Genomic DNA, 15,057 nt, shown 5'->3' with positions numbered 1-15,057 from the left:
ACTTTTCTAAAAAGTGAGTGGACCCTAGAGTAAGAATAGGAGAGGATCTAGGAGTTACTAGTCTAAAAAGGGACCCAAAAGGGTATTCATTAGCATGTCCCCTACTATGGAGCCAAGTTTAGCATTCTAAACCCAAAAAATTAGCAACTTAAGCTAATCCTTACAAGGCCCTTTTTGTAGTCCATATTTTCCCTAATAACATATGCAGATTGGGCAAGTAGCATCTCAGACAGAAGATCTACCAGTGGATTTATGTTTTCATTGGGGAGTGCTATTGTGATATAGAGCAGCAAGATGCAGGCCACAGTTGCCTTGTTGTGTACAGAGGTAGAGTAGAGAGGAGATGTGGTGGCAGCATGTGAGGTAGTTTGCTTACACAAGCTACTGTTGATTTGGGGTTGCATGTGGAGAGAAAGGTTGTCATATATTGTGACAATCTTAGCAATATACAGTTGGCTAGGAACCCAATTTTCCATGTGCAGACGAAACACATTGAGGTACACTACCACTTCATCAGGGAGAGAGTCTTGGCAGGCGACATCAACTTAGCCTACATGAGCACACAAGATCAAATCACTCACATCTTTGAGAAGCTCCGTAGATTTCGCGATATGCTTCGAGTTCACGAGCTAGAGTTGAGCTTGAGGGGGAGTGTTGAGATGTCAAGCTCAACATGAGCTGACACTCATGAGGTGCCTACATGACCGTTCAACATTCACATCACTGGCGGGTTTGGTAGCTGGCACCGACATATCTTTGCTAGAGATTCTACAATTGGACTACACCAATAAGTCCAAATCTACCCACTCTACTTTAGCGTGTTCACATTATCGACCGCTTGTATATACTCTAGTATGTGTATTAGTCACTTTATCTCCTGTGTAGACCTCTTTTATTGAAGAAGAAGAATAATAATTTTCAACCTCTCATCTTGTGTGTTTTCTTCTAGGGTTTGTGTGAGTGTGTGAGTGTGCTTGCAAGAGCTCAAGCTCTCTTCCTCGCTACATCTTTTCATCATTGTCCCTTATGGCAATCAAGTCAATATTATAGATGACAACTATAGCAATTCTCTCATTATTCTTTTTCACATAAAGTAAAAAAGTTGCTAAAGATACTTGAAATCCAAGTGGACAAGATACTCTTCTATCTTGTCTAACCAGGCTGCTCTAGGTTCCTTTTCTAGCTATATAAGGCTTTATACAACTTGCATGTGCATGGTCCTCATATTATGGTGGTTACAACATGTAGATCTCTTATAAAGCACCATGTAAAAATGCAGTCTTACATCCATCTAATGTAAAGACCATTTTTCACTATTGCCATCCTAGTAACCAAACTATAGGTTTGTCAATATCTATGGTTACCATCTTGCCTTGTACCCAATCATAGACCTTCTAAATTTTACTTTCCTTTATAGACACACTTACATCTACATCTACATCTACATCTACTATGTATGTATATGTGTATGTAATGTATATGTATATGTAGATGTAGATGTACATTACACATGCACATGCACATGCACACACACACACACACATACACATACACATACACATACACATACATACATACATATACACACACACATACACACACACATATGTATATATATATATATAGAGAGAGAGAGAGAGTTAGTGAGAGTTAGTGAGAGAGAGTGATATATATATATATATATATATAGTTAGAGAGAGAAAGAGAAAGGGAGAGGTTACAAGAGAGAGAGAGCGAGAGAGAGAGAGAGAGAGAGAGAGAGAGAGAGAGAAACATAGAGAAGACAAAAATAGTAGAATTAGTTTTTTTTAAAGGTATTTTGTTATCTTTTAAATGGAAAAAATAAAAAAGAGCCTTTTTTAAGGGGAAAGAGAGGGGGAAAGAGAGAGAGAGAGAGAGAGAGGGAGGGAGAGGGGGGGGAGAGAGAGAGAGAGAGAGAGAGAGAGAGAGAGAGAGAGTAGAATTAGTTAAAAAAAGGTTTTTGTTTTTTTTTTTGTAATGGGAAAAATTTTAAGTCTTTTTTAGATGAAGCTCTTACCCTTGCACCGCTTCCTATGCTTCTCTTACTTATCACTCAATGTCTTAGCATGAAAGCACATATACTCACACAAACTCTATAAGAGAACACAAGATGAGAGGCTGAAAATTATTCTTCTTCTTCTTCAACAAAAGAGGTCTACAAAAGGAGATAAAGTGACTAACACACATACTAGAGTATATACAAGCGGTCCATAATGTGAACACGCTAAAGTGGAGTGGGTAGATGTGGACTAGAGTGGGTGTAGTCCAACTGTACAATCTCTGGCAAAGATATGTCGGTGCCAGCTACCAAACCCACTAGTGATGTGAATGTCGAATGGTCACGTAGGTGCCTTGTGAGTGTCAAATCATGTTGAGCTTGACATCTCAACAAATGATAGCGGCATTCATGAGGTGAAGATGGTCTTGAAGAGAAAGTTTGAAATGAAGGATTTGGGTGAGCTACGTTACTTCATGGGCATTATTGTAGTTGCCATCAATAATAATGACTTGATTGTCTCACAAGGAACAATGATGGTGGGATTCATGAGGTGAAGATTCTCCTCAAGAGGAATTTCAAAATAAAGGATGTCATGCGTGATACTTCATGGGTAAAGAGGTGATAGGATAACATGATGGGATTTGAGTGTATTTTTTGAGGGAGCTTGGTGGAAGGAGCTTTTACTAGCAACCCTTCTCTCTTAAGAATGTGGACATTCTCTCTCCGATTCCTCCACCACTACCTTCAGCCGCCCCAACCCACCACTACCTCCTATAGCCTCCACCACCACCTCTCAGCAAAACCCACTTTCTCCCCTCTCTAGGCCAACTTAGCTCCCCCCCCCCTCTCTCTCTCAATTTCCCACCCTCTTCCCCCTCTCACTCTCTCTCTTATCCACCCTCCCTCTCCCACTCTCTCTCCTTTCCCCTCTCCTTCCCTCTCTCTCTCTCTCTCTCTCTCTATATATATATATATATATATATATATATATATATATATATGTATGTATGTATGTATGTATGTATGTATGTATGTAGATGTACATTACACATGCACACACACACACACACACATACACATACACATACACATACACAAACATACATACAAACACACACACACACACACACACATAGAGAGAGAGAGAGAGAATTACCAAGTTAGAGAGAGTTAGCGGGTTAGAGTGATATATATATATATATATATATATATATATATAGAGAGAGAGAGAGAGAGAGAGAGAGAGTTAGAGAGAGAAATATAAAGAGAGAGAGAGAGAGAATTATAGAGAGTTAGAGAGAAACATAGAGAGAGACAAAAATAGTAGAATTAGTTTTTTTTAAAAGGTATTTTATTATCTTTTAAATGGAAAAAATAAAAAAGAGCCTTTTTTAAGGGGAAAGAGGGGGGAGAGAGAGAGAGAGAGAACCTATATGCTGGTTGTCGTTGCTGATGTTGTGTGTGTGTGTGTGTGTGTGTGTGTATAAATTAGCGTGCATAGAGAGAGAGAGAGAGAGAGAGAGAGCGTAGAATTAGTTAAAAAAAAGTTTTTGCTTTTTTTTTAATGGGGAAAATTTTAAGTCTTTTTTAGGGGGCACAGTGAGAGAGAGGAGGGGAGAGAGTAGAATTAGTTTAAAAAGAAGGTTTTTCTTTTTCTTAATAAGGAAAATTTTTGAAACTTTTTTTTATACTGGAGAGGGGACAGCAATCAACCCACCAACCCACCGAAAGGTTGGTTTGGGAAGGTTGAAATTTGAAAGGTTGTCCTAATTTTCAATTTGAAGGCCATAAACAGGTTGACTTTATTTGTGAAACTGAGAGAAATTTTCAAAATAGATAGTGGCCCTCAAGGCTTCAAATTTCAGCAGTGCTGACACTCATCTACTATTTCTTACACAGGGAGCCTGCCATGCAGCACCTTCTAGGTCGGCCACGTGGTAGATCCCCAGCTACACAAGCCCGTGAATATCACACCAAACACGAGGTCCCAGATCCTTAAGGCTCCCCAATGTGAAGGAAGTGTGTATGAGTAATGACTCCAGTAAATCAATCATCACACAATAATGACGGCAGTAATGGATGGAGTGTGTGTGTGTCATGAGTTAAGCGATCAATCCCACTGCTATGATGAGTTAACGACTTCTTAATTTCCAACCTTAACATTGATGGCTAACCTTAGCATTGATGGCGAGACAATACCTTAGCATTGATGGCGAGACAATACCTTAGCATTAATGGCTGAGTTAATGCCTTCTTAATTGCCAACCTTAGCATTGATGGCTAGTTAAAGACTTGTTAATTGCTAACCTTAGCATTGATGGCTAGACAATAACTTAGCAATGGCCACACCATGTTGCTACATCAAAAATGGCTATAACTCGCCATAATCTACACTATTTAAACCATGAGAAATCTTTTTTTTAAATATAGTAAAAACAGTAGAATATATTAAAAAAAGGTGAGATTACAACGCCCCATGAGGAAGGTCCATGGGGGGACCCTGAAGACTGCTAAAAAGCTAGATAAGGGATTTAGCTACACACCAGAAGCCCTTAAAACTGGAAAATATAGAGATCGTGATAAGAAACGTGGTGCTCATGATAGATCAAGTGTGTGGAGGAGAGGGACTCACAAAATACAAGAAAGAACTCTTGCTTATTAAGTTGCTTATACATACAACTAGGCCTTGCTCTCATGCAAAATGCCTCATGGCCTCACCTTTAAATAGGTGAACAAGTGGACCTCAAGTCCATTCACACTCACACCCTTCTCTCACCCTTCTACTCAACCTTAGTCTCTTAATACCCCCCTCAATAACAACTATGGAAGGATGGAATAGGTGGTATTGGACATAAGATGCCTTTATAACATTAGGCGTACAAGGCTTGAATATAGGTGTGGTTATCTAGGATTTACAAAAGTGTTCCTAGAGCCTTAGAGGCTATTACATTGATGCCATCTAAGTCTTTATTGTTGTCGATGAAGATGTACACCTCGATGATGGTGCACCCCACTCTTTGTGTTTGCTTGACTTCTTGTAGATGACATGCTTGAGAGATACATGCCATTGCTTCCACCATATGCTTTCCACCTTGACCATTCTCACACAATGATCATAAGCAGGCTGCCACCATTGCTTAAGTGGTTTGCTTTTAGATGGTCCTCCAACATGCTTGATGCTCCCTTGAATAGTATATCTCCTCCATGAGTAGTGAGGTAGATTTAAATGGGGAAGGGAAAGGGAGGGTCTTACCACTTGCCTTATGCATTGGTCAAGGGCAGTGTCTACTCCACAATTACAATAGCTTTTATGCATGTTAGTTACAAGATACCCATTAGGGTTTGAAGATTCAAGCTTAGTGAAAGTGAGTAAATTGTTGAGGTAAATACTCAAACAAGTAGGTTTTATCATCTTTGGCTTAAGAAGGAGAGGACATGGCTCATAATGTTGCCAATGCCTCTTACAAAAGTAATGCCAAAAAATGCTTAAAATCATGACAACCAATAAGGTAGAGCATTTAGGGATTCTATGCTCATTATTACAACTCATCTTATACGATGAAAAATCAGAATATGCAGCGGAATGAAGTGCCTTGGGCTTGGGAAACGAGAGCATACGGCTTATGGCTTGCCTATGCCTCTTACAAACAAGGGCCTCAAGGGTAACACACATAAACATTGAAGATGAGCACTTAATGTACATGTGCCCAACTTTAAGAACACTCAAAAATCTGAGTTTTATGATAAAAAACCAGAATTCTTCAACCTCTTTAGCTTATGAGGTGAAGGCAATTGATTCATGGTTGCACCATTCCTCTTTGGAAGAAGTGGTTGTTGATGAAGGCTTGAAATGTAGCACTTATGGTGTGTGCCCGGCCTCCATGTTGATGAAGAAGAGCCTCCGTAATGTAGATGACCTCCTCCTTTGATGATTAAGACCACCTTAGTGTTTAGCAACACTTTAGTTGATGATTAATATCACCATTTGTGTGTATAAAACACAATTAGTGCTAAAAAGCACATTTTTAGTGTAAAATAACACTTATTTTGGTGATTAACTCACCATTAGTGTTTAATAACACTATGAGTGTTTAAAAACACTTTAAGAATAACCTCCCTTTACTGGATTAACAAAGTGATTAGTGTTAAACAATACAATTAGTGCTTAAAAGCACACTTTAATCACTTTGAAAGCTTAAAACTTGATGTCGATGTTGAAGCTTGACGGGTATGAGGTTTATGGCTACCTCATGTAGATAGAAAACACTTCAAAATCAAGATTAGGACCAGCAATACTAATGCACTCTCACACTTGAGTGATTAGTGGAAGGGATTAAGATGATTGAGCAAGAAACCAAAAAACTCAAGCTTTAATGGAAGCTTGAGGAAAAGGAAGAAAGAGGCGACTGGTTTTTCGTCGATTCCCGACGCATGCGTGGATGGTTTGAGCTTATATTGCAGCTGTGGAGTCCTCATACATTGGACTACCAAAGCCGTAAGAGCCCATCTCCAATAGTTGCTCACAGGCGCCGTATGGCTGTACGGCAGCCTGCGTAGCAAAAAACAGCAGAAATCTCCTTCGTGGGCAATGCCGTCGCAGCGCCAGCACAAATCAAGAAATTGACAGTACGTTTACATTCACCTAGGCCTTATCTCCATCTTCTATGAAGTAATCTCCTCAAGATCTTGCCTCTACCGGCTGCTGGAAAGCCTCCAATGGAAGAGGGTAGATGATGACATTCCCCCAAAAGCACTTCTTTCCAGCTGAGTGGGGAACTTCTAATCTTCACAAAGGCCTCATTCAGTACACTCAAGAACTGTTTAGTGTCTGGGCAGGAGTAAAAGAGATGCGGGATAGTCTCTAGCTTTGCTTTACACCGGGGACAAATACAATTCCCACGACCCAGCTTCAGAGCCTTCTCTTGAGTCCAGTTTGCTTTGTGAATTACCAACCAAGCCAGAATTGCATGCTTCCTTTCTTGAGCAAAGGCCCAGATTAATTTGAAGCGAAAAGCCCATTGATGTTTTTCCAGGACAAGGACCACCTTTTGTTGAGTTTGAGAACCAAGTTGCTTGCATTATATGAGTTAGGTAGCTTGACAAGCTTAATAGCAGACCCCCACCGAAAGGCTTTAGCAAATTCTTTGTAATCACATTTAATCCCCGGTGGAATGGCAACCTTCAGTGCATTACATCTTTGCTCAATCAGCTCAACTCTGCCCCTTTTGGCAAGGTGAACTTATTACTGATTTGAACTCTGTTTAACATACCAGATGAGTCACATAGATCTCCCCAAACCTTTACTCCAGCTTTGAAACAAGAGAGGCCAATCTAAACTTGATCATTGGCAATCGGCTTCACCAGGTGTCCAAACCAAACTGAATCAGTTGCATACGCATACCGACCCCTCTTGGTAAACATCTGAAAGGAAAAGAGCTTCTTATAACCCATCCATGACTCCCACATTCTGTGACAGAGCTTGCTGCCTGTTGGTGAAAGTGGGCCTTTGAGAAAAGAGCCTCATTGAGGGAGAACCCCTTCCAAGCCCTTTTGTCTTTCAGCCAAAATTTTCCCACATCCCTTTTGAGCAGGTCTGCCCATACATCATTGGATAAGATGGCCGTTTGAATCCATTTTGCTGCTAGCTTTTCAGCCAGCAATCCAATGTTGATTATACCCAAACCCCCCTATTCTTTATCCATACAGCATACCTGAAAAGGCTACCTTGCAGATCCTCTTTCTGTCAAGTGAACCACCCCATAGGTAGTTACCCATGATAGAGTTCAGTGAGTGAAGTCGGGTTTTGGAGGGCCTCCAGCAAGCAAGAAAATATACTACTGAGGGGATGATGAAATGGTTGAGTACAAAGGCTCGAGAAGCAACACCCGTGTTTATATGACTCCATTTCATAACCTAGTTTTTGAGCTTAAGCAACACATTCCCCTCTCTGTTTGACTGAGATGTTAAACCCCATGGGAATGCCAAGAAGCCTCAACACAACCCCTTCCAGAATAGCCTTACAACCTGCGGACAGAATTGCGGGAGGGGGCACACCTTCAAAGACTCTGAAACTGGTCTTGGCATGGTTTATTTGAGATCCACTGGCTAAACAGAAAGTATCCAGGCAGGCCATTAAGTGGGCTGCCGTCTGAACTTCATTTCGAAGAAGAACATTAGTGTCATCAGCAAAGAGTTGAAGACATAAGGGCCCAGAATATGTGACTTTTACAGTGGACCCATTAAGTGAATCCATTGAAGAGTGCAAAAAGGGCATGCAAATAGGCTGAGCATCCATTAGCTTTTGAGGTAGTGGTATGTGGCATAATATGGGCTATTCGTAAGACAAGGCCTTAGAGCCATGTTACATGCTTTGGATATTTGTAAGGTTGTCAATGTGCATCACCCATAAATCCCACTAGGGAGGAAAGGTTCAAGGATGTGTGTGGAGGCGCTCAAGCAACCGTGAAAAGGCATCCAAATCGATTTATGGTTATCAATTCTAAAAAAAATTACAAACAGAGAGGGACACATTTGTGCTACCTCACCATCGTGACAAGTAAATTATAACCATAACCTTTTATTATATCATATTTATGCATGTTAATTTACACTCGATGTGTTTTTTCTTACAAGGTTGTGTTTCACGCGGATATAAATGAGAAGAAATGGTGGTATGTCATACAAGTCCCTCTTCATTCAAAGGGCATTTTTCAAGATAGGGAGATATTGAAGAGCTCATGGACGAAGTGGCAGTAAAAAATGAACATGCAGAGGATTAAGTACAAGATAAAGAACCCGAGATACCACCAACTAATTAAGATGAAGGTTTCTTTACCCAAGATAATGAGGATGGAAATAATTTCGAGCATAATGATAATGATGTTGAGTCCATTGCTAGTGGGATAGGTCTTTTGGTTGATCTTGCAATGGGACATATGGATCTTGAGATAGACCAGTTAGCATGTATGGATTTGAAGGAAGATGTAAGAGATATTGGGCCAAGCTCACCCTAATTCATTAAATAATTGCTCAATTTGCCAATCTTGATTCAGTCCATATTTAATTATATTATTACAATGCATTTATGCTTCTTCTTCTTCTATGATATCAGAATATTTTTAGCTCTCTGAATGCTCTTTAGATTTCTTTCCCAATACGCGACTCTACTCACGGGTATACATGTGGCTATAGCCGCATATTAGCAGCGCACGACTGTAGTCGCATGCATAGTCGTGTACTATAATTGTGTACACCCTACGCACTTGTGCAAGTCCTCTCTCTCTAGTCTCTCTCCTCTTCACGTGGCTATGATGTGCGCCTATGCTCCCTATCTCTTGTATTTCATTTGTCCACTGCCAGCATGCACAGAGAGAGAGAGAGAGGAAGATTGAACTGTCCTGCCTAACAAGACACAGGACACAGTAGCATAACAAGACATATGTAGCCTATACTAACCTCATGAGCTGGCATTAGATTCATCGAGCATGGGGTGCAATGTAGAATTTTGAATTACACAGAGAGTTAAGAGAACAGCGCTGTGAAGCGCGTACACAGACAGAGAACTGAATCGGTGTGTTTTATTAGGCGTGGCTATTTGCTTTATACATGTTCGATGCGCCTTTTGGCTTGCATCGCTTAGTTAATTAAAAACATATTTAAAATAGAAATATTTGATGCCAGTTGTCACACGTATTTCTTCACGCCCCCTTGACAAGGGCATCCTCTTCTGTGAGAGCTCTGAGTAAGCCAACATGTTCTGAACATTCTTTGTGTTTATCAGCTGGTAGAGCTTTCGTTAGGAAGTCAGCCCACATTGTTTGTGTTGATGTATGCTCTAATTCAAGTTTCTTCGATTCCACCAATTCGCGTGTAAAATGGTACTTCAAATCCACATGCTTTGTCTTTTCTGAATGCTTTGGATTGCTGGCTAAGAAAATACATGACATGTTATCACAAAAAATTTTTAAAGATGGTTTAGGAATTAGCCTGAGTTCTTCAATGACTGATTGTAGCCATAGTCCTTCTTTGGCAGCTAATGCCACAGCTACAAACTCCGCTTCAGCTGTTGAGAGTGTCACTGAAGTTTGCCTTTTGGATTGCCAAGTGATGGCGCCCCCTGCGAGAGTAAACACAAATCCAGCAGTAGATCTGCGGGTATCTGTTTCCCCCCCCCAATCGGAGTCAGACCATCCAAGAAGAGGAATGGGTTGACTCGTAGATTGAGAAGAAAATTGGATCCCATAATTAGTAGTATGCTTGAGGTAGCGTACAACACGAATGAGTGATTTCCAATGCGCCATGCTGGGATTATGCATAAAGCGGGATAAGAGGTTGCATGCATAACAAATATCTGGTCTTGTTCCAGTAACTAAGTACCGTAATTTGCCAATGAGAGACCGGAATGGAAATTGTGACATGTATTCTTGTTCATGCACATTGGTTGGGCAATCTTTTAGTGAAAATTTACATGTAACAGGGAGAGGTGTGACAGCGGGTTTGATGTCAGATAAGCCAAATTCTTTTAACATAGAACTGATGTAAGATGATTGATGTGGCCATTAGGCATAAGAGTATATCCTCCTCTGAGGATTGGGTAGATGTCTCGAAGGTTTCCAAGTCGGATTCCTCATCCGAGGCGGAATTAGAGACATAGTTTGCATGGGTCTTTCGTGAACGCCCATGTTGCTTCCAGCAAGTCCTGTCATCATGACCAGTGACTTTGCAGCTATTACAGTATGGTTTAGTAAAGCGAAAAGGGTGTCTAGTATTGTTTTGTCGCTGAAATCTTGAGGATGAAGACTTGGGTCGCCAGTTTGATGAGGATGAAGTCCTGGAAAAGGAGGAGCCATTTGGGCGTCCTCGTGAGGGCATATTGCGTGAGAACATGGCGATGCTGGTAGATGATGAAGAGGTACTGGGAACTACAGTGCGGCGCATCTCATATTCCTCAAGGATTGAAGGGATAAGAATGGGCAATGTGAGGTTAGGAACATTGGTTTTGGTAGTAATGAAGGGTTGCCAACTGGGAGGCAAGGCAGCGAGCAGCAATACAGCTTGAAAGTCATCAGGGAGGACAAGACCAGAGATGATGAGGTCATCCATAGCCAAACGCCAAAGGCGAATGAATTTATCGGCCTCACCATCTTCCTCCATATGCAATGAATTTAATTTTTTATACAAATTTACCTGAGAGGCTTTGTTCTTCCGTTCGTATGTAGCAATCAAATAATCCCAGATTGACTTTGCTGTGGTGAGGGTTCGTACCGCCTGGGTCTGCGCATCTTCCATGTGGAGTAACATTTCGAGCCTTGCCTTGAGGTCCTTCGCCTTCCAATCTGCGTGTGTAGGGTCAGCAGGAGCGGGGCACACAGAGGTGCCATCAACAATAGCCATCAGATCCTGTGTTTGTAGGATCATAATCATTTTCGTCTTCCAGGGTTGAAAATTGGTATCCGTCAGCCTGTCAATCTTGTAGGAGCGGTTCCCTTGCGCCATCGGATGAGGCTGTCCGGATCAGCAACACCAGAGGGAAGGGAGCGCTGTGGCAATTCGTGGAGGGTCTGCGCACCTCTCAGCGAGATACCATGTAGAATTTTGAATTACACAGAGAGTTAAGAGAACAGCGCTGTGAAGCGCGTACACAGACAGAGAACTGAATCGGTGTGTTTTATTAGGCGTGGCTATTTGCTTTATACATGTTCGATGCGCCTTTTGGCTTGCATCGCTTAGTTAATTAAAAACATATTTAAAATAGAAATATTTGATGCCAGTTGTCACACGTATTTCTTCATGCAAGAAGCCATGAGGATGGCGAGGTGGGCGGAACAGATCCCTCCGTTGTTGTTTGTGATTGTGGATCTTCGAAATGATCAAAGGTGGAAGAAGACCTCGATACTGTTAATTTGAGCCGTTCGTAGGCCTCCAAAAAGGACGACTGGTCGTCGGATGAAGGGCTCTGAAGAGGCGGCGGAGGGATATCCGCCACGCCCTCCAGCATTTTGACGACGAAAGACATGGGCGGCCGGGCGGTGGGGTGTGGCTGGACACACCAGAGCCCGATCAAAACCATGCGCTCCAGGCTGGCGGCTGGCACGGCTGAGAGGAGGCGGTGGTCCAGCAGGGCAGCCATGCTGGAATTATGCTCGTACAGAAGGGTGCCGCTGCCACCCTGGACTGAAGCAGCAGGGGTCGGATTGGCTGCATCCAATGATATAGCGGGGATGGAGTTTGCTGCATTTGATGACGTGGTTACTATTCGGAAGGCTATCGTGGGCAGGTAGCCGTAGTCGGCATCGAGGGAGCGCCTGCCGCTGATGAGCTCCAGCAAGACGACACCGTAGCTGTAGACGTCCGACTTGGCTGTGATGGTGGCGTCCTGCAGCCACTCCGGCGCCAGGTAGCCTCTCGTTCCTTTGAGGGTGGTCATGGCGAAGCTCTGGTGGTCCCGCCCGACCAGCTTAGCAAGGCCAAAGTCCGCCAGTTTGGCGTTGAACTCCTCATCCAGCAGGATGTTCTCTGGCTTCACATCGCAATGCACGATGCGCTCTGCGCACTCGTGATGCAAGTAGGCAAGCCCCTTTGCCGTATCCAGAGCTATCCTGCACCTCTGCTCCCAATCCAGCTGCGCCTGGTCTCTCCCCGGATTAACGCCGAACAGCCACCTATCCAAGGACCCATTTGCCATATGCTCATACACTAGCATCCTGGACTCACCCTCGATGCAGAAGCCCTTGAGAGTCACCAGATTCATGTGTGACACGCTGCCTATGGTGGCCACCTCCGCCCTGAATTGAGCCGAGCTTTGGCCATGGCCCTCTTCTAGCTTCTTCACAGCTAGCTTCACACCAGACGGCATCACACCTTCATATACCGCCCCAAACCCTCCAGAGCCGAGCTTTGTGGAGAATTCCTTGGTGGCCATCTCCAGCTCCTTGTAAGTGAACCTGGGAGGAAGCCTTGGAAGCGCCTGCAGAAAAATCTCTTCACTTGCAGCTTCTGATCTTCTTCTACCCCTTCTTAATTTGCACCAACAATTACACAACACCATGATTAAGCACAAGCTTGCACCAATGGCTGCACAGACAACTCCTATCACCTCGTGCGTTCTGGAAGAATGCCTCTCTCTCAGAACCTTGAGCAGCATCAACTGGCTGCTGTTCGCCCTTGTAGGCACAGTTTGCAGAACTGAGAAAAGAGAACAGGAACCGGTGGCCGGGTCATACAGCGCCGCCTTGCAACTGCAATTCTCCACGCACAAGGAACCGCAAACCTCAGATGAGTGAGCTGGAAGAGCAGAGAGCTGAGGTTGAAAGGAGACATTTACAGGAACAAAGGTGTAAAGGCTGGAATCGACCATGGTTTGTGTGCAATTTGATGCATAAGAGGGCAGAGCTTTGAGAGGCTGGCAATCAGGGCCACTTTGTTGGAAACCTTGTGGGCAGCTGCACGATCCCGTGGCCATGTCGCAAACACTAAAATCCCCACACTGTTCGGGATACTCGCAAGCACTTATGGAAGAGTTGTAAAAAAGTGTCCAATTATGTTCAGTCCGGTAATATGCTAGCAAGTTTGCTGAGAGAGGATCTATCAAAGCATCTCTCAAAGTGCGATTAGATGGTGGGACACGAGTAGGAGTAATAGACCCAAGAACTGTTGCATGCTTATCATAGAACGTTAATCCATCCTCAACAGTCACATAGGCAACGGCCTCTGTATTAGCCGCTAGGCTGTAGCTCCAGTACACAAACCTTGAAGTGGAATCATTACGGTTAGTGAAAAGAATCAGAGTGCCCTTGTTGTTGAGCTCCATACCATAGCTGCCTGGGACACTTAAGTCGGCTTTGCCGCCCGGGACAGAGGACTCACTGTAGAGAGTGGTGTTAACTGTAAAATTCATTCCTGAGTAGAATTGAAACACTGGGCTCTGGTCGAAGCTTTGCCATACAGTGGCGCCTTGCTTGTTTTGCAAAACAAGGTTCCCAGAGTCTTGGAGGGTAAGGTTGTGGACACCCATTCGTGCTGTGTGGGTTTGCCAGGCCGTGTTGACGTTGCCATCATATTGGAACAGTAAATCTCCGTCTGCAGACAAGTAGAGCCGACAAGTGGTTGCCGCAAGAGGCTGGGCGTTATGGGCGGCCCATAGCATGGAACCAGGGTCAATCTTACCGTTGCTTACACCAGCCATACAGTAAGAGCCGGGGGAACCCCGCCAGGTTTCAACATTGAGACGAAACATGCGATTGGGAGAGACAAGAACTTCGTTTTTGGAGTTCACAGGAGTGAGATAAGTGCCCAGAGGGATACTAGAGGGTACTGAGGACTCGGAATCATCACTAATAACAGCAGGCAGCATCGAGGAAAGGAGTAAATCTAACAGAAGCCAGTGCCAGAATGGCGAAGCCATGTTGGCGAAGCAAGCAGAGATTAATCGAACTACAGACACACAGACATATATATATATATCTGACTGTAGACCTACCCTAACGTAAGGCCATAGACCAGCTTGACTTTGAGAAAAGTAATCTAAATAAATATATCAAAACTAGCTTGACCTTCGAGAATCAGCTAACACATACTCTCTCTAAGATGTTGACTAGTTCCAACGTCCGGCTTTGAAATACATTATTGTGCCTAAAGGTCCAGGAGACAACAATCAGCCGAACGGTCCAGGAGTCAGCAATCAAGTCTTTTCAAGAGAGACTGAAATTGACGCACCACCTAGACTTTTGCAAGTGGCAACAATGCTTAAGAAAATAGACTCTATTTTGCACTAGTGGGTAAACCCGCGCTTTGCACGTCTTTTGAGACCTTCAAACTCAAATTTTACCCAAACCTCCTCCTCCCTTTCCGGGAACCTCCAAATTCTTGCTACGTGGTAACTCTGTGAAACTCTTCTTTTTTTGACGGGTCGGTTATTGCGACCGATGTAAAGCACTCTACACGTGTTTGCATCTATGACACATGCATATGCACATAGAACACACACACACGCATATAAAACATGCACACATACATAGAACACACACATATACATAGAA

At 43.2% G+C, this 15,057-nt stretch overlaps 1 protein-coding gene across 1 annotated transcript; it reads right to left on the bottom strand.

The window, feature by feature from the left end:
* Positions 1-11,680: 11,680 nt before the first annotated feature.
* On the bottom strand, positions 11,681-14,530 carry LOC147610291 (G-type lectin S-receptor-like serine/threonine-protein kinase SD2-5). The gene has a single exon (XM_086786433.1). It carries the CDS (start codon positions 14,421-14,423, stop codon positions 11,808-11,810), a length of 2,616 nt encoding a protein of 871 aa, XP_086642559.1. The 5' UTR covers positions 14,424-14,530; the 3' UTR covers positions 11,681-11,807.
* Positions 14,531-15,057: the final 527 nt, after the last annotated feature.

Source organism: Cibotium barometz, chromosome 49 (assembly GCF_041138505.1).
Source record: "Cibotium barometz isolate CiBa-2024 chromosome 49, ASM4113850v1, whole genome shotgun sequence".
NCBI classification, from domain to species: Eukaryota; Viridiplantae; Streptophyta; class Polypodiopsida; order Cyatheales; family Cibotiaceae; genus Cibotium; species Cibotium barometz.
The sequence above is the reverse complement of the archived record's forward strand: the minus strand, read 5'-3'. Positions and strand labels throughout refer to the sequence as shown.